The sequence below is a fragment of the Monodon monoceros genome, unplaced genomic scaffold (genome assembly GCF_005190385.1).
Source record: "Monodon monoceros isolate NGI ecotype Baffin Bay Population unplaced genomic scaffold, NGI_Narwhal_1 Super_Scaffold_5, whole genome shotgun sequence".
Lineage (NCBI taxonomy): Eukaryota > Metazoa > Chordata > Mammalia > Artiodactyla > Monodontidae > Monodon > Monodon monoceros.
This window is the reverse complement of record NW_021703782.1, coordinates 105,307,712-105,328,430: the sequence shown is the minus strand read 5'-3', so window position 1 is coordinate 105,328,430 and position 20,719 is coordinate 105,307,712. Positions and strand designations below refer to the sequence as shown.

Below are 20,719 nucleotides of genomic sequence, written 5' to 3'. Positions count from 1 at the left end.
TAACTGAAGAGAAAAGATAAGAAAATCAGAGGACCAGTCCAAGAGGTTCAACATCTGAATAGTAGGAATTCCGCCAAGAGAAAACTGAGGAGAAGAAATCATTGTGAAATTATTTAAGAAATGTTCCCAGAAGTAAACAGCATAAGTTGCTAAACTGAAGGGGCCCAGTGAATATCCAGCAAACTGTGGCCCATGGGCTAAATTCAGCCTGCCGCCTGTTTCTGTACAGACCTTTACACTTTTAAAGGGGTGGGAAAAAAGAAGTGGCAGAGATCATATATGAACCACAAAAACTAAAGTATTTAAACACAGGGCCCTTTATAGAAAAAGTTTCCTGAACCTGGTCTTGCACAATGGATAAGAACAGACAAATACCAAGGCAAATTACCATGAAAGTACAGAACACTGGGGACAGAGTGAAAGTTTCAGAGGGGACAACATGGGATATGTACAAAGGATCAGGAACCCAATGGCTTCAAAAACTTCTCAAAGGCAACACTGGAAATTAAGATGACAGTAGAGCCGTGTCTTCAAAATTCTAAACGCAAACAATTTCCAATGTAGAATTCTACACTCCTCCAAACCGTCAATGAAATATGAGGGTAAAATAGATATTTTCAGACATGCAAGGTCTCAATAAAATTACTTCCCTTTTCTCAGAAGCTCCTGGGAGATGAGCTCCACCAAAACAGGAGAGAGTAAACCAAGAAAGGAAGACACAAAATACAAGAGACAGGACAATTCAAAACAAGAGAGGTGAGAAAAATCCCAGGAGGATGGTGAATGGAAGTCCAGGGTCCTGGGGATGCACTAGAGGAAAACTGCCAGTCTCTGCAGGAACGTGGCTTTATTTTTACCACATGTTTACCATGTCCAGGGCTCATTATTCTGTTGCATAGAACCAGGTTTCCCTGTGGCCTCATTTCATGTAGTGCAGATCTGCTGGTGATGAATTCTTTCAACTTTTTTGAAAGTGTTTACCTTGCTTTGTTGCTGAGGGCTATATTCTCTGCGTATAAAATTCTATGCTAATATTTAATCTTTCAGTCTTTTAAAGACAGTGCTCTGCTGCCTTCGAGCTTACATTGTTTCTGACAAGAAATGTGCTGCCATCTTTATCTCTGTGTTCTGTATATAATGTGTCTTTGCTCTCTGGCTCATTAAGCATTTTGCTTTTTATCACTGCTTTTAAGCAGTTTTGGTTATGATGTGTCTTGGTGTAGATTTCTTCATGTTGCTTATGCTTGGGGTTCGTTGGAATTCTTCGATCTAAGAGTTTATAGTTTTCATCAAATTTGGAAAATGTTCAGCTAATATTTTTTCAAATATTGTTTCTGACCCCCCCTCATTCTTTTCACCTTTATATATATTAGGCTCCTTGACGTTGTCTCACATCTTGCTGATACTCTCTTGTTTTTACTCCCCCAATCTTTTTTCTATGTTTCACTTTGAATAGTTTCTATTGCTTTGACTTCAAGTTCACTAATTTTTTCTTCTGCAATGTCTAACTTGTAACCCTAACCTTTAATAAAAAGCATTTGTGTAGAGAGATAAAAACAAAGATGGCAAGAAGTTAACCATTGTGAAATCTAGGTAGAAGATAGGTGGGTAATCATTACACTATTCTTTCAACTTTCCAGTATGTTGGAAATTTTTCTTAATAACGGATTGGGGGGCAGAGGAAGAATGAGTATTACCTCTCTATGAGAAACCAACCAGATCTTTCAGTCTCAGCGAAAGCTCGAAAAAGCTTATTACTCTAACTAGAGTTTCAAAGTCCTTAAACGGTAAGTAGGAGAAGGAGACAGAGGACACCCCATGATGCAGTCAAAACAGTAAAGTTCAAGGTGACCCCTTTCCCCAAGATTATGTGAGGGAAAGCAAACCAGAAAACTCTTGGTGGCCACATGATTGCCTCATCTTAAAATCCTGAAGTACTTTTATCCAAAAGATGATGAGATCTGTCGACTGAGTAATTTTAAGGGGTTCACCTCACAGTAGTCTATTGTTAAAAGCCTATAGTGTGAAATTCACAGGGAGCAGGGGGGACTCTTGTTCAGAGCCAATGTTTTATTTTCTTCAAATCCCTAGCAACTAGTACCAACAATATTGATGTGTCCAGAGACCAGGGAAAGGCCTCTTTGCTTCAACTCCTGGCTACGCCAACGCTCAGAAGATGGGTGAAGAAAAACTACGAGAGAAGGTCAGCGAGCCCTCTTCACCCTGTCACTGCCAGAGTAGGGGCTCTGAAGATCATCTAAGTGTAAAGGTTCTTCCTTTCCCCCTCAGCTGCCAAACAGAAGCAGCTTTGTTCCTACTGCCATTAAGGAAAGTTCATGAGGATCATCTGAGACTGGATTAGAATTAGCTGGGAAGTCCTGAGCTCCCTCTAAACACAGTACAAGCAGCCTTCCCGCCCTTACCATTGTAACACTCCTAACAGCTTATCCCATTGTGAATCTACGCTGACACAGAACATAAAAATAATACTGCTTGTCCCCAACAGCCATGGAGAAGGAAGATCTGCCAATGCCATTCATCCAGCAGACTAGTACAACCTACTTCCTGCTCCGGATGAGGCTGGACTAGATGCTCCTACAATTCTTCCCAGACTGAAGATTCTATGATTTGATGGCATCTTTTTTTTTTTTTTAATTGGAGTATAGTTGCTTTACAATGTTGTGTTAGTTTCTGGTGTACAGCAAAGTGAATCAGCCACATGTATACAGATATCCCCTCTTCCTTGGATTTCCTTCCCGTTTAGGTCACCACAGAGCACTGAGTAGAGTTCCCTGTGCTATACAGTCTGTTCTCATTAGTTATCTACTTTATGGATACATCCGTAGTAGTGTATATCTGTCAGTCCCAATCTCCCAATCCGTCACACCACAACCCTACCCCCACCGATTTGATGGCCTCTTGACACAGCATGATACCCGAAATCCTCAGAGCCTTGCACTATGAGTGGCTATAATCATTTCCTCTTTCCTCCTCAAAACGATCCTGAACAACAAGGTTCAAACAGGCAAGGACTGACTTTAAGACACAGGGGAAACACCACAGCAAGAGTAAGTCCTGAAAAGTTTCCAACTGCCAAGCCCCCCAGCCTAGAGACTGGAGACTCATCACTGAGTGAAGGCTAAGGCTTGCTTTGGGATGATTTGAGGGTGGACCCTGGGAGCCACAAAATCGTAGACACTGCTCTGCTAGCCTCCTTTCCCTCCTGACTCTCAAACCTGCTGGCTTCTCTTCCTGTACCTGGCTGTAAATGTCTGTGTCCCTCAGGGATGAACCCAGGCCTTCTCACCTTGCACCCTCTCCTCTGTGATCTGACCCACTCTTTTTTTTTTTCTTAATTTTATTTAATTTTTGGCTGCATTGGGTCTTCACTGCCGCACGCAGGCTTTCTCTAGTTCTGGCAAGTGGGGGTTACTCTTTGTTGCGGTGCGTGGGCTTCTCATTGCAGTGGCTTCTCTTGTTGCAGAGCACGGGCCCTAGGCACGTGGGCTTCAGTAGTTGTGGCTCATGGGCTTAGCTGCTCCACGGCATGTGGGATCTTCCCGGACCAGGGCTTGAACCCGTGTCCCCTGCATTGGCAGGCAGATTCTTAACCACTGCGCCACCAGGGAAGCCCCCAGCCCACTCTTGACTCTTTCCAACACCTGATGATGCCCCAACCCTAATCTCTATCCCAGACCTCCTGCACATCTGCCCTTAGACAGTCCATAGGCACCAGAAGCACAACGCCTGCAAAAGGAAACGTTCCCCAGCAAACCTGCTTCTGCTCCTTCTTTCATGTTTCAGTGAATGTTGCGGCCTTCCAATAGGTCGTCAAAGCCGGAAAAGTGGGAATCTTCCCCAACTCCTTCTCCTCACCCTCTGCATCCAATCAATCACCATAACCTGACACTTCTACCTCTGAAGACTCCTTCAAGTCACTTTACTTCTCGCCACCTGCCGCTACTTCTCCATCCCCCCGCCACCACCTCCAGCCTGGACCACCACCATAGCTCCTAATTGAGCCCTCCATCCAGCCTCCACACAGCAGCCAGAGGTCTTTCTAAGCCATGTCTCTCCCTGACTTAAAGCCTTCAGTGGTGTCCCAGTGCTCCTGGAATAGGGATAAAGTTCCTTCACAAGCACAGGAAAGCCCCGAGCACCTCTCCAACTTCTCTGTGCATACTCCCTTGGCCCCCAGCTCCAGCCAGGCTCCAGCCTTCTCATTTTCTTGCCAAGCCTGGATATTTCTCTATGTGACTTACTGTCCCCTATGCCCCATCACCACCACCCTCCTCTTGGCCAGCTTCTCCACATCCTCCGGGTCTCCCTCAGCCTCCCTCAGTACCCAGGCCTTGTGGGGTGGGGCCTCCACCACGTGCTCCGACATCACCACACCATAGTGCCCCTCTCAGGGCACTTACGGCAATGTATTACCACTGCCTGTCTGAATCCCACTGGGACCAGGTCTCCTTATACACCATTCCCGCACAGCTTCTCGCACATAGGAATGACCGCATAAACGTTGGCTAAATGAAAAAAACCCTTGGTCTCAGAACCCACCAAAGCATGCTGAGATGGAAACAAGCCATAATGTATGGTCCTGGGTTTCTCTGGCATCTCAGAAGTCCTCCAAACAAGGAGTGACTGCTGGAGACTCTGATTCAAACCCGTCTCTTCACAGCTAGGCTCCAATGATTTTTTTTTAAAAATTGTTTGTTTTTCTCTACTTTTCTCCACATCTCTCTAAATTTTTTAGCTCCCAAGAATAAAATAGGCTTTCCTAGTGCAATAATTACTTAATATCTCATTTACTTCCTACGAGGTCAGCTGTTAGGCCAAATCATTAGTAGACATTTAAAGTGAAATACCATCAGCATATAAGAAACAGAAAGAAAGGAATATTGGAGATCTGCCCTGTGAGAGCTTGCAATTTGAGCCATTAGCAGTTATTCTTACTTTGGATCCCCAAAGACGTATATTAAGATCAGATCGGTGTATATCAGAAGCAAATTGCTTTGTTTTAACCAACGCAAACTTTCCCAAAGAGCACTGAGCGGGCAACAGCTGGCTGTTATCTGGTGATTACTAGATCCTGTGTCTATCAAAGCTGTGAGCGATTTGTTTCCTCGACTCTGCTAAGGACTTACTCATAACCTTGAGCAGACAAACTTATCTCGGTAATTATATCTGTAAAATGATAATAACTCCTTATAATGACTCATTGTTTTCTGAGCAATTTTTTTGATTATTATTTAATGCAAGCCTTCAAAGAATTCTGTGATGCTGGGATTAGAATTTCCAATTGAAAAAGATGTTAACTAACATGTCCAGGTCACCCAGCCACTAGGGGTTGGAACTGGGACTGTCAGCTGGATGTTCTGACTTCTAGCCTAGAACTCTTTCCACTCCACAACACTGCTTCGCGCTTTTTTTTTTTAATTAAAAAAAAAAGCCTGGGGGGCTTCCCTGGTGGCGCAGTGGTTGAGAGTCCGCCTGCCAATGCAGGGGACGCGGGTTCGTGCCCCGGTCCGGGAGGATCCCACATGCCGCGGAGCGGCTGGGCCCGTGAGCCATGGCCGCTGAGCCTGTGCGTCCGGAGCCTGTGCTCCGCAACGGGAGAGGCCACAACAGTGAGAGGCCTGCGTACCGCAAAAAGTAATAATAATAGTAAAAAAAAGCCTGGGGACAAAAAGCAAGTAAAACTCATACTTGCTGCAATTCAGATGAAGTCTTGGCTATCTCGCCCTAACTTCAGTGCTAGCAACAGCCCTTCACAGGAGAAACTGATTGAAGCAATCAAATCAGAGGATCGCCTTGGGGATTCTCCAAGCACTTCTCACAGAGGCGAGCCATAGGACTGGGGTTCACGAGCCACAGGACTGGGGTTCACGATTTATGGCTGTTGAGTTGCCAGTGATAACTTCACAATTTGGCCTGACTACTCCACTAAAGAAAAGATTCTTCATTAGCAGCCAAACCCCTGTTTGTCTAAGAGGTGCTATGTGCCAAAAACACCAGAGGGAAAATCTTTTAGTGCATATTCAAAAAGCCCTTTTTGGATCCTGTGGTAGATATGCTCTCTTACACCTGATGGGTGACATATGGATGATCCCCGAGTCGCAAGCTGCTTCTCATCGAAATTTTATCCCAAATTTAACTACTTATCACCCTATTATAAGAGTGACAGTCCAAAACAACGAAGACTGTGTTTAGAAATAAACGGCAAGAATACTGCATATTAAAAAACTACAGGGGGGCAGTGGAGAGGGGAGGGTGGAGAGCCTCTGGGATTCAACCAAAGCTGTACTCAAATGACAACTCATATCCTTAGATGCTTTCATTAGAAAAAAGTTAACCAAGCATTTGATTCAAGAAATTAGAATAAGAACACACACACACACAACCCCCCACAGAAGGAAGAAACTGAGTTTTTTAAAAGACAATTAAAATAGACAAATCACTACCAAGTACTTCCATGAAAATAATAATACTAACAGGGTAGAATGAGAAAAGAGATCACAACTACTGATGCAGAAGATACTTTTTAAATTACACAAATCTAATTTAAAGTTAATAAATTTGAAAATTTTAGGTTGAAAGGCCTATTTTATAAGAAAATATAAATTGCCAAAATTGATTCAAGAAGCTGAAGAAAGACTGAATAAATAAATCGTAATCAAATAAATTTAAGACTGTCAAATATTTATCCTCTTCCTCCCCCAAAAGCAACAAATTCAAATAGTTTTATGGATAAATCATTCTTAACATTCAGGGAAAGGAATGTCTATGTTATTTGATCTATTCTGGAACATGCAAAAAGATAAGAAACTTCCCAATTCATTTAAGGAGAGACAAATTCTGATGCAGAAGATCTGAAAAAGACGGGAGAGAGGAATTATACACACACACACACACACACATATACACACACACATATATATAAAATACATAGGATTCAACTGTTCATTCCAAATATTTCTTGAGTGCCCACTATGTACCAGCATTGTTCTAGGTGCTGGGGATACAGAAGTGAACAAAACAAAGGCTATGCTCTCACGGAGCTTACATTTTGCTGGTGGAGACCGAGATAAAAAAAAAAAACAAAGAAAACAGTAAGTATGAAATGTCAGATTTGACATGGTGAGGGGGATGAGAAAGTAGGGGGAATTTCAATTTTATATAAAGTAGTCAGAGGAGATCTCACTGGTGAGGTGGCATTTGACCAGAGACCTAAAGGAATTAAGGGAACAAGCATGCAGATATCTGAAGGAAGAACATTTCAGACATAGGTAACAACAAAGGTTCCTGAGGTGGGAACATACTTGGAATGATCAAAGAACAGCAAGAAGGCTCCAGTGCTAATGAATATAAACGTAAAAATAATAAGTAGAATTTAATAACACTGAAAAAGAATACTGCATGTCTAACAAGAAAGTTTATCTCAGAAATGCAATGAATGATTGCTCAATATTATAATTAATTAATTATATTACATTACTAGATTAAATAAGAAAAACTATATGATCGTTTCAAAAGAAACTAAACCAGTAGCTAAGCCTGGTTTTAAAAACAAAACAAAAACTCTTAGTAAGCTGGAACTAAAAGGAAGTAATTTGGATGTCAACTTCCTTAGGGAAGCTTTCTCTAACCTCCCCAGGCCTACACCAGACTAGTGCCCTGTATCATTCCTTTGTAATTCTCATCACAATTATAACTAACAAATTATTTTTATTAACTGTAAGACTACCATATTAGAATCCTTTTGAAAAGTGAGGTGTTTCAAAAATATGATACTTTTAATTAATAAACTAGGAATGAAGATACAATGTGACCATTCAGAAACAATTTTTAAAATATAAATGAATTGTCTAAAAGGACACAGGATGAGAGTTATAACAAGAATAAGTAGTTTTTATTAAAAGTACACAGAAAAGGGCTTCCCTGGTGGCACGGTGGTTAAGAATCTGCCTGCCAATGAAGGGGACACGGGTTTGAGCCCTGGTCCAGGAAGATCCCACATGCCACGGAGCAACTAAGCCTGTGCACCACAACTACTGAGTCTGCACTCTAGAGCCCACATGCCACAACTACTGAAGCCCATGCACCTAGAGCCCGCGAGCCACAACTACTGAGCCCACATGCCTTGAGCCCGTGCTCTGCAACAAGAGGAGCCACCACAATGAGAAGCATGTGCACCACAACAAAGAGTAGCCTCCACTCGCCGTAACTAGAGAAAGCCCGCGCACAGCAACGAAGACCCAATGCAGCCATAAATAAAAATATAAATAAATAAATAAATTTTTAAATAAATAAAAATGGGCAAAGGGTTTGTGTAGACATCTCTCCAAAGAATATATACAAATGGTCAATAAGCACATGAAAAAATGCTCAACATCACTAGCTGTTAAGGAAATGCAAATCAAAACCGCAATGGGATACCACTTCACACCCACTAGGATGGCTATAATCAAAAAGACAGATAACAAAAAGTGCTGGTAAGGATATTATGAAATAGGAGCCCTCATACACTGCTGGTGGGAATGTACAATGGTGCACTCACTTTGGAAAACTGTTTGGCAGTTCCTCAGAAAGTTAATTACCATATGTCCCAGCAATTCTATTCCTAGGTATCTAACCAAGAGAACTGAAAACACGTTTCAAAAATAAGTATAACATAAATTCCTCCAATCCATGAACATAGTATATCTCTGCATTTATTTAAGCTCTGCTAACTTTCATCAGTATTTTGTAACTTTCAGCACACAGATCTAGAACACATTCTTTTAGATTTACACCCAAGTATTTCATGGTTTTTGTTCTACTATAAATGATACTATTTTAGATTTCAATTTCTAATTGTTCATTGATAGGATATAGAAATACAATATATTTCTGTAAATTGACATTGTGTCCTGCAACCTTGCTAAACTATCTGCAATTCTCCTTATCATACAGTTGCTCCCTTATTTGTGAAGTTAAGAATTTTTATTTTCACATTGCAATACAGCAAAGAAACTAGAATATTAAAAGTAAATTTGTTAAAACGTCAATTCTCCCCAAACCAATCTAAAGATTCAAGACAATTCCAAACAGAATCCCAGAGGAATTTTTTAAATAGATATTGACAAGCTCATTCTAAAATTTATATGGAAAAGCAAATGAACCAAAAGAAGCAAAACAATTTTGAAAAAGAAAAACAAAGCTGGAGGACTCACAATATCCGGTTTCCAGTCTTACTTTAAAGCTACAGTAATTGAGTCAGAATGAGTGTTAGTGAAAGCATACATATAGGTCAAGAAATAGAACAGGGAGTCCAAAAATAGACCCACCCAAAGATGGTCAATTGATTCTCAACAAAGAACAAAAACAGTTCAATGGGGGAAAAGGACAGTCTTTTCAACAAATGGTGCTGGAACAAATAGACACTCACAAACAAAAAAATTTACATATATACAAAAATGAACTTTGATCATAGCTCACAATATATAAAATTAACTCAAAATGGATCAAAGACTAAATATAAAGCCTAAAACTATAAAACATCTAGATGAAAACACAGGAAAAAAAAAAAACATAGAAAATTTTTGTGAACTTGGGTTAGGCAGAGATTTCTTAGATAGGATACCAAAAGTACAATCCATAAAAGAAAAAATTGATAAATTGGACTTCATAAAAATTAAGAAGTTCTGCTCTTTGAAAAATACTGTTGAAAAAAAAAAAAGAAGAAAGAAAAATACTGTTGGGCTTCCCTGGTGGCGCAGTGGTTGAGAGTCTGCCTGCCGATGCAGGGGACGTGGGTTCGTGCCCCGGTCCGGGAAGATCCCACATGCCGCGGAGCGGCTGGGCCCGTGAGCCATGGCCGCTGAGCCTGTGCGTCCGGAGCCTGTGCTCCGCAACGGGAGAGGCCACAACAGTGAGAGGCCCGCGTACCCCCAAAAAAAAAAAAAATACTGTTAATAAAATGAAAAGGCAAGTCACAAACTGTGAGAAAATATTTGTAATTCACATATCTGATGAAAGAAATGTACCCAGAATACATAAAGACCTCTCAAAACTAAAATAATAAGAAAACAGACAATCCAATAAAAAATATGCAAAAGATTTGGACATTTCACCAAAGAAGATACACAGATGGCAAATAAACACATGAAAAAATGCTTAACACTATTAGTCATTAGGAAAATGCAAATTAAAATCATAAGACACCACTACCTCTGAGAATTGCTAAAATTTTTTAAACTGACAATACCAAGGACTAACAAGGATGCTGGTGAAAAATGTAAAATGGTATAGCCACTCTGGAAAACAATTTGACAGTTTCTTATAAAGCTAAACACACACTTATCATATCATACAACCCATTAATCCCACTCCTAGGTATTTACATATCCAAGTGATATGTTCACACAAAACCTGTGACGGCTTCTAGAAGCGTTATAGAAGCATTTGCCATTGCCCAGAAAGTGAATAACTCAAATGCCCTTTAGCTGGGGAATGGAGAAACTGTAGTACATTCATACAACAGAAGAGTAGTTGGCAATGAGAAGGGACAAACTACAGATATATGCAACATGGATGATTGTCAAATGCATTATGCTAATTTAAAGAAGGCACATTCAAAAAGCTACATACTGTGATTCCATTGATAATGACATTCTGGAAAAGGCAAACATATAGGAACAGAAAACAGTTCAGTGGTTGCCAGGGCCTGGGGGTGGGAGGGCAGGATGACCATAAAGGGGCTGTACAAGGGAATTTGGGGGATGATGACCTGTTCTGTATTTTGATTATGGTAGTGACTATATGACTGCATGTAATGGCTGAAATTTGAAGAACTGTTCACTAAAAAGGGTAAATTTTACTTATGCAAATTATACCTTAATTTAGAAATGAAAAAATGCAACATGTATTTAATATATTTCAAAATATAACACTTAAATTATCTGTATGCTAACTAAAGTTTCTTTAAAAAAAAAAGTGTAAGAATGAATGAAAACTGCTTCAATCTAGGTGTCCTCTCAACTTCTGAAACATCCTATGACCCAGGGCTCCATCTGAAAAAGGTATGTAATATATTTAATACACAAATTGAAACTACATTCTTTTCCAAAAGAATGTGATTCTTATAAACTAACATGAGGAGAAATTGCTAACAGCGAGGAAACAAGAAAAACAGTAAATTTTGTAATCCTTGCATCTTTGAAACACACTGACAAAACTTCAGGGAACGAGTAAATTTTGGATTACAACATGGATTTACATAATTGAAACATCATCCATTAACATAAACTAGATAAAACAATGCCTCGAAAAAAATGAAATTCTCGAGATTGAGACTGAGATATATACACTAATATGTATAAAATGGATAACTAGGGCTTCCCTGGGTGGTGCAGTGGTTGGGAGTCCACCTGCCGATGCAGGGACACAGGTTCGTGCCCTGGTCCGGGAAGATCCGACATGCCGCTGAGCGGATGGGCCGGTGAGCCATGGCCGCTGGGCCTGCGCGTCCGGAGCCTGTGCTCTGCAACGGGAGGCCACAGTAGTGAGAGGCCCGCGTACCGCAAAAAAAAAAATAACTAATAAGAATCTGCATAAAAAAATAAGTGAAATTCTAAAATTTAAAATAAATGAAAATTGATGACTAATAAGAGCCTGCTGTATAAAAAAATAAATAAAATAAAATTCAAAAATTATTTTAAAAAAATGAAATTCTCGGGCTTCCCTGGTGGCGCAGTGGTTCAGAGTCCGCCTGCCGATGCAGGGGACGCGGGTTCGTGCCCCGGTCCGGGAAGATCCCACATGCTGCGGAGCGGCTAGGCCCGTGGGCCATGGCCGCTGAGCCTGCGCGTCCGGAGCCTGTGCTCCGCAACGGGAGAGGCCACAACAGTGAGAGGCCTGCGTACCGCAAATAAATAAATAAATAAATAAAAAATAAATGAAATTCTCCTTTCTCTTACAATCTCTTTGCAAAGTTGACAGCAGAAAAAAAAAAAAAAAGAAAAGAAAAAAAACTACATTTTATAGAAAGAAAATAAAGAAAAAATAAGTGAAGAAATGAGTAGAACTGGAAACAGAAGCTGGGTCAGGTTACAAATCATCCATTTTCCAGCTCATTTGCACCTCGTTCAAGAAGTTTACCGAAGACTCCACTTTCTCCCCCAAAATCCACCCCCCAGGAAAGAAGTATTCTATCTCTTCTTGAAATCCTCTAACATTTGTACTGAACCTCTTTGTTGATCTTTTCATAATGATAATATTGACTGAATTTACTGTGTGTCAAGAACTGTATCAGACGCTATACCTGCATTACCTCATTTAATACTCATAGAACCACATAAGGTAGGTGCTATTATTACCCATTTTATAGATGAAGAAATTGAAGCACAAAAGGGTTCCATTATTTACCAAAGTCACACAGCTAATAGTGGTAGATCAGAATTTTATCCCAGCTAGTTCAAATCCAGAGCCCATTCTCTGAATCGCTATACATAAAGATTAAGTCATTCATCCAACATTTAAGCGCTAACTCTCACACTAAAGACAGACTTAACAGAAAAACAAATATCGTATCTTAACGCACATATGTGGAATCTAGGAATCTAGGAAAATGGTACAGATGAACCTGTTTGCAAGGCAGAAATAGAGACACAGATGTAGAGAAGAAACATATGGACACCAAGGGGGGAAAGGCGGGGGTGGGATGAATTGGGAGATTGAGATTGACATATATATACTAATATGTATAAAATAGATAACTAATGAGAACCTGCTGTATACCACAGGGAACTCTACTCAATGCTCTGTGGTGACCTAAATGGGAAGAAAAAAGAGGGGATATGTATGCATATAGCTGATTCACTCCGCTGTACAGCAGAAACTAACACAACATTGTTAAGCAACTATACCCCAATTTTAAAAAGAAGAAAAAGAAAAAAAAGGAGTATACATATTAAAAAAAAAAAAAAACCAGACAGACTTAAGAATAAGATGAGGTCCTACTCTCCCATGAAAGAGCTTCTGGTCTAGTTGGAGACCAACACAAAGAAGTGCAATACACTGGTTATACCTTAAGTATGTCAGGGGAGTGACAGGGAGGGCATCTCAGGATTGTCTGTGTCTGTCATAACAGTGTGACACTGTCCCACATTTTAGTGTCCCTGTATTCCCCCATAATTCCTACCAGGCTCTGAACAAACCTTTGTTGAATGAACAGCTAACACCCATCTCCTCTACTTTTGTTGTGTCTGTACCTACTGCCACTCTAAAACTCAACTTAGAAAGATGTGACAGGAAGCCAAAAACTACATTTACCTTCCTCTCAATCATATCCTTAAGAACATTGATTCATTCCATGAATATTTATTGACTACCAACTATGACCAGCCACTGTTTTTGGTATGGGATACAGGGATGAACATATCAGATAAAGACCATTCTCTCCCGGAAGCAACATTCAAGTGGATGAAACAATCAAACAAGTACCAAAAAACAAAAACAAACAGACAAAAAACCCACCAACCAAAAAAACAAAAAATGAAACAATATCACTTCAGATCACTTTAAGTGCTAGGAAGAAAATTAAATTAGGGAATATGATAAACAGTGACTATGAGGTGTTAATTTAGACCGGGAAGACCAGGCTGTGAAGATGACATTTAAACTGGTGCGTGTTGGTTAAAAAACATCTCTGTTTTACTCCTATTTTTAGAGGAAAAAGGCAAAGCTAGAAACCCCATCCGAAATTAGGAGTCAGAATTAACAGAATTCTTTGTGTCACTTACAAAGAATTGCAAAAATATTTTTTCTAAAATTTATACCTAACTCAATTGTTACAGAAGTAGAATGCTGTTCACACATTCACCAACTTTATGTAAAATTGGTTTGGTTTTATTTTTGTAAACAGTGGCTTTGCTTTATTTCAGAAAATAAATTTTGACCATATTGCACATTAATTTTTTTTTTTGACACTTGCTTCTAAAAGTTGGGGGGAGCTACCTGCATGAACAAGGATCACGGCAAAAGGATGCAAAAACGTGATTTCTGTAACACCTGTTTTCGGGATTTTGTTTTAAAAAGCACCTTATTCAAATATAACGTTTAAAAGAATGTAACATAACAATCCACATTTCACAACCCTTTAAAAAGCATACTGGAAGGAAATGGTATACCTAGAACAATGAAGAAAGTTACTTTTTACTAATGCTGCAAGGAAATGGACACCAGGTTTTTTAAAAATTAATTAACACTGATTTTGGCAAGTCATTTAACTGCTCTGAGCCTCCATTTCTTTCCCAAGGGTAAAATGAGGGTGTTGACATTAAAGGATCCCTATGGGTCCTTCCAGCCCTAAACGCTTCGATTGGCCTTTAAAAATAGAAGGTATGTGATTCAGAACCTTTACCACATGGGGAAGGCAGGTGATAATTATCGTGGACACTTTTTTAAAAACTTGCTCATTTGGGGGTTCAATTTTTACAACAATTTTCTTCTGGTGTAATAGGTAAGATAAGGTTGTACAATTGGGAATATTTTCTATATACCAACGAAAGGAATAAGGAAGAAGAAACAATTATGATGCCTCAAAAGAACCATTACAGTCAAAAACATTTGACAACCAGAGAGAGAGCGAGCGAGAGGAATTGCTCTAATATGACAATCATTGGAAAGGAAACTAATTTCCACCATTTTTATTCTATTTCCTTTCTTATCCTCTCCCACAAAGTCCACTTTTAATTCTCTCAATTCCAAAAGAGGTAGCGAAAGTTACAGCAATCCTCTCACATTTTCTGTTAAAGAAACAGCCGAAATATTGAAAAGGCACTATTTGCCCACACAGATCATCAAGCTTATTTAGCACTGGGGACGCCGTTTTCCAAATATCACCACCGTCAGAGCTCACTCCGCTGTAGCCCACACGCTCCACCATCCATTTTTTAAAATCCATTTACGTTGAGCCTTTCATCCAAACCCACGAACAACCATTTCCTCCCTGCAACAGTGGCTGGAACTGCCCGAAACCAAGCATCGGCTGAGTCCTGCGAACAGGGAGACTGCAGACTGCGGTGCTGGGCAGGGCCACTCCTCCCGCGCACACTAAAGCCTTCCTCGTCTCCCGGGTGATTTAAGACAGTTCAGGACCCTGATAAGACCCCGCCCTTGAAGCAAAGACCCAGGATCGGGAGGAGGAGAGAGGCGGCCTCAGCCCAGCAGAGCCAAGCCTTTGGAAAACAGGCTTCTCTCCAGCTGCCAGGAGTGGCCCAGGCTGGGCGAGTGGCGCGTCTGAGCCAGGGCGCGCGGAGCCGCTCCCAGGTGGGTCTCTGCAGCCGGAGACCGCGGCTCCGGCTCCCGGGAGGGAGGAGGAAGGGGGAGGAGGACACAGGCCGGGATCTCGCTCGTCACGACTCACGAAGGAGGGTGGGAAAGAGGGAGGGACTGGAGAACGGGAAAAGGAGTGGAATCAAGGAGCTTAGGGAATAAAGGCGAGGAAAAGGAGAGAGGAAATGAGGGGAAGGTACTGGGAGTGAAGAATGGGGGTGCAGGGGAGGGTAATGGGCTGCAGGGGGTAAAGGCGAGGTGAAGGGGGAGGGATGGGGTGCCAGGGGTGAAGGGGGAGGGATGGAGCGATGGGGGTGGAGGGAGATGGAGGTAAAGAGGGAAGAGAGGGATGGGGCTAAGAGGGGACGGGTGGGATGAAGGGTAAGGGATGGAGCAAAGGTGGGGGGGGCGGAAGGGGAAGGAATGCGGGAAGAGAAGAGCTGGGGAAGAAGGGAAGAGGACCGGGCCGCAGGAGGCCGGGAGGGACTTCCCTCAGAGGAGGGCGGCGCCGGAATAACGGGACCCTCCCAGCCAGGAGCCCCGGGCCAAGCGGGGCGAGAGGCCAGCGCGGAGGCCGGGGCGCTGCGGGCAGGTACGGCGCCCGGCTTTTCCCGGGCAGCCGTAGCCGCCGCCTGCGGGGAGGACCCCGACTCCACTTACTCTCTCCGACCACCGCTTTGAGGCCAATGGGGGCCATCGCGCTGCGCGAGTCTCTGGGCTCCGAGCCTCCTCACGCGACGCCTGCGGACACCGCCGCCTCCCCGGGTCGGCGCGCTCTGCTAGCTGCAGCCCGCCGCCCTGCAGCCGCGCTCGGGATCGACTGACGCGCGGACTCGGCGCGGGGGCGCGGCGCGAGCCAGAGCGAGGCTGCCGACCCGCCGGCGCGCGCGGGGGGGCGGGGCCTGACGGGGGCGGAGTCTCGCGCCAGCCGTTAGCGTCACCCGCTCGCCTCCGCCAATCGCACTGCGGCCCGGAGGCTCGGCCCCGCCCGCCGAGATGCGGCTGGAAGCGAGGAGGTCCCTGGCTGGTGGGAGAGCCACGCCCTTCCCCTCATCTCACGCGCCGCGCGCGGCCGGGACACCGCGCGCTCCCGGGGCGCCGGGTCCAAGAATCTTCTCCGCAGCCTCCGCACCTGAATCCCTGGCCTCAGGCTACCGACGCATTCCATCTTCCTGAAACGCCGCTGTGGTCTGTCTTACCTCTTTCTGGGAACCTTACATCCACCCCTCACCCCCCCACACACCCCCGCCCACAAAAGGAACTCAGAAGCTAGATCTTATTACTAGTACCCACTCCCCAAAACGTAAGGTTTATCGACACTATCTCTCTTTGGGTACCCATATCCATAAATCCACCATTCACTGAGCTCTTACATGCATCATCTCATTAAATCCTCGCAATAATTGGACATTATTTTTAATCTCCATTTTCAGATGAAAAAAAAAATAGGCTCAGAAACTGAGTACTAGACTTGCTCTCAGGTTGTGTTTCATTCATTAGCAAATATTTATTGTTCTCTCACTACTATATGTAAGCCGCTGTTCTAGACATTGGAGCTCCTGCCATGTACAAGGCAGACACCGATCCTAGTCTTTGGGCAACAAAAGTCTAGAAATATTTAGGTCCCAAATCGAGTAGGAATATGCTGTGGGATGACTCTGGTCAGTATCTCCTTCCTGGAGTCCACATTTACCAAAGTGGTCCCAGGTCAGTTTTTGCTCGACTTAGTTGACAGGGGAGATTGCTTTTGAAATATGGGACAGGGCTCCCCTCTGGCTTCAAAGAAAAATGAGTTGAGCCAATTTAAAGTCAAAAAGGACAAGAGAACTGGTAGTCATAAAATCAATGAATACTCATTAAATTTTTGGAACAGCTCTGTGAACTAGCTCCTTTATATTATTAAGAAATATAATATTTTACAGATGAGGAAACAGACTCAGAGAAGATAAGTGCCTTGCTAGTAAGTGATAAAGATCTAATTTTAGAATCTGAATTCTGAACCATTATTTTATACTGAGCAACAACTAAAGAAGTTGAGGCCTAAAGGAGGACTTTCCTAAGGTCACACAGTGAACACTGGCCGAGCCAGGATGAGGGGCCACATGTCCTAGTTCAGCCACCAGCCCCAGGGCATGAAGATTTGACCATCTTCTCATCCTCAGTTCAGTCTACCCTATCAGAACCTTCATATGGCTTCCCAGAGAGGGAAAGTGTTCACCTGTCATCTCTTCGTGTCTGGGCTCTGTCTTTTACCCAAGGAAGGTACTGATAGCCTTGGGTTGCATTTGGAAAAGGAGGAGGTAGTTTGTAAATGTGAGGGGAACTAGGATGCACTTGTGATGCCACATGCTCCCTCCGAGACCTCCTCAAAGGCCACAGAAAATAAAACATAGCAGCTGCTTATTTTCTGTGGAAGGATAAAAAAAGAAATTCTTTCCTGCGGATGTGTACCTGAGATGTTTAATAGGGATGACAAAAATCAGAACAGATGTTGTTTTAAATAGGATGGTTGAAAAAGTGAGTAGGGTGACAGACTGTGAACTCACTCAGGAACCCCTGACTCAGGAGTGTCGGATTGGAATCTCTCTGGATGTAGAATGCAAGACCTGTTCCAAGACCTCTTGACATCTCTGAGCCTTGATTTCTCCATCTGTGAAACAGGGACAATAAAACTTCCAGGCTTCTCTAGAAGGGTGCCTCTGAGGACCCAGGGTGATGACCTGCACAATAGGATAAAATCCTCGCTCAGTCATCACACAGCACTATCCTTTGCACTGTATTCTTTATATGCAGTACGTTTGATACCCGCCAGGCACCACCCAAAGGGCTCTCTTGAATTTTCATCGAATTCTCACTACGGCCCCACAAGGTCGGAGCTATTTTTTTTTTAATAAATTTATTTATTTATTTATTATTTATTTATTTTTGGCTGCATTGGGTCTTTGTTTCTGCGCGCGGCTTTCTCTAGTTGCAGCGAGCGGGGGCTACTCTACATTGTGGTTGCGTGGGCTTCTCATTGCGGTGACCTCTCTTATTGCGGAGCTCAGGCTCTGAGCGCGCAGCCTTCAGTAGTTGTGGCTCGTGGACTCTAGAGCGCAGGTTCAGTAGTTGTGGCACAGGGGTTTAGTTGCTCCGCAGCATGTGGGATCTTCCCAGACCAGGGCTCGAACCGGTGTCCCCTGCATTGGCAGGTGGATTCTTAACCACTGTGCCACCAGGGAAGCCCCCCGGTGCTATTATTATTACATTTCCAGGGGCACAGGGAGGTCAAGTCACTTGCCGAAGGTCACACGGCTCTAAGAGCAGACCTGGGACTTGCGCTCCGACTTCCTGATGCCCAGAGGAGAACGTCCAGCGCCCAGGTGCAGCCGCAGTGCCCTGACCTAAGGACAGGTTTAGATGTGTGGACCTCTTGCTGGGAGCGTATCAGCAACGGGAACCGAACCTCTTGGGAGTCGGGGCTCAGGCGGGTCCACTAACCCTTGCCCCTGTCCAGCCTGAGGGGTTCGGGTAGGGGGGCTGTGGCCCCTGGATGCGCTGGTTTGGTCCGCGGCCCCGCCCGCCCGCTGGGCAGGTGCACTTGTAGCTGCGCATGCGCGGCCTGCAGCCTCTGCAGAACCCGGGTGCCGGCCAGCCTCTGGGGGTGGGAAGAATCCTGTGATTTACGCTTATGTCACGTGACGGCGCGGAGCTTGCTTGCGGCTTGGCCGCTGCGCCAGGAGCTCGGCAGGTGGGAGACGGATGCAGAACAGAGAGGGGAGAAGCTAGGGGGTCAGGGAATAGAGACAGGGAGCCGCATGGAGGGACCGAGAACGGGGGTGGGGGGCGTGCGGGGAGAGAGAGACAAACAACCCAGAGTAGGCAACTGGGCGGAGCAGGGAGAGACGGAAGAAACCGAGTACCGACCGTGGGCTCCACCAGCCCTGATAGCGCGGACCAACTGACTTGGGCCCCCCACGTACAGGGGCCTGTTGGAGAGCCCTGGGTGCGGAGTCTGGGCCTCTTCTCCGACAGTCTCGGGCTTGCACCTGCCTCCCTTCTGCTTTTAAGCTGCATCATTAGCGGCATTTTCCCGTGCTCACCCCCACCCCCTCCTCCTGGTCTCTGGGCTTTTAGATTCCGCTGCATTCTTTTAGAAGAAGTTCCTAAAGAATTCAAGATAATGTTAATAAGGTTCTTTACCTAGGACCGGGAACCTATTAAGGATCCAATAAATGTTAGCTATTAATATCATTAAAAATGGCATAACTAGCCTGAATACATCAGTGCTGAATACAGTTACAGAGCGTTCAGTCGGTTTCCTGTTTTTTTGCTGCTGTAGTTCACAGGCAGAGAATGAAAATGTAATTGTCTCCAGCGCAGCCACCCACTACCCCCCACACCTACAGAGAGCGGCAGGGCCTGGAGTGCTTCAGGTTGGTACATCCTTGCCGGAAAGAGTGAGTTAACAGTTTTTTGTGTTTGAGGTCGGAATACAATATGAAAAAGGCTTTGTTTTCAAAAGCGTAGGCTAGGTTCTCAAACTCAAAGGAGTGTAGGGGCCAGGCAGATGTAACACTACAGATGTGGCCAACGGCAAAGCTCGTGCCTTGCAGGGAGTCGGGGCGGGGGGCAGTCCTTACTCAGCTCCAACCACTGGTTTACATGCAACGACCAAGGATCTTGATTGTAAACATTTCGACATCCCCCAGTAAGTCGAAGTGTTGCAATGGATTAAAAAAAAATGTAGGGCTTCCCTGGTGGTGCAGTGATTGGGAGTCCGCCTGCTGGTGCAGAGGACACGGGTTTGAGCCCTGGGCCGCGAGGATCCCACGGGCCGCAGAGCAGCTGGGCCCGTGCACCGCAGCTGCTGAGCCTGTGCTCTAGAGCCCGCAAGCCACAACTACTGAGCCCATGTGCCACAACTATTGAGGCCCGCACTCGTGGAGCCTGTGTTCCACAACAAGAAAGGCCACCTTAACGAGATGCCTGTGCACCGTAGGGAGAGGCGGTCCCCGCTTGCTGCAGCTAAAAAGAGAGCCCACATGCAGCAGTGGGAACCCAACGCAGCCAAAAATAAATAAATAAGTTTATAAAAAAAAAATTTAATAACACCACACTGGCTAAACAAAACACATCTGAGGGCCACGTCCAGTCCCCAGGTTACCTGCATGTAAACTCTGGGGGATTAATACCTCTTCTGGAAGGGGGAGGTTGGATTCCCCCAAGGCGCAGGTTCTGAGGAGCACTGACGTCTCTCCCATGCACATGGAGTCCTGGAGCGCTCAGGGCTTTGGACGGGTGGTGGTGTGAATGCCTGGGCACCAAGCACTAGGACCTTCCCCTGTGGCCCTGAGAGCCAGGAATGAGTCCGTCTGCTTAGCCTGGCTCTGGGGCAGCAGATTAGGGCCAAGCACTTTTG

General features: G+C 44.2%; 1 protein-coding gene across 4 annotated transcripts in view; it reads right to left on the bottom strand.

The window, feature by feature from the left end:
• The window catches only part of STXBP1 (syntaxin binding protein 1), a 70,417-nt gene extending 54,277 nt beyond the window's left edge, over window positions 1–16,140 (bottom strand). The window contains exon 1 of one of the 4 annotated variants that reach the window (XM_029202718.1): window positions 15,979–16,140. In XM_029202718.1, the coding sequence (XP_029058551.1) occupies window positions 15,979–16,015 (37 nt within the window). In that variant the 5' untranslated portion in view covers window positions 16,016–16,140. The remainder of the gene's footprint in view (window positions 1–15,978) is intronic. The other 3 variants (XM_029202721.1, XM_029202720.1, XM_029202719.1) reach the window with 3 other exon arrangements.
• Window positions 16,141–20,719: the final 4,579 nt, after the last annotated feature.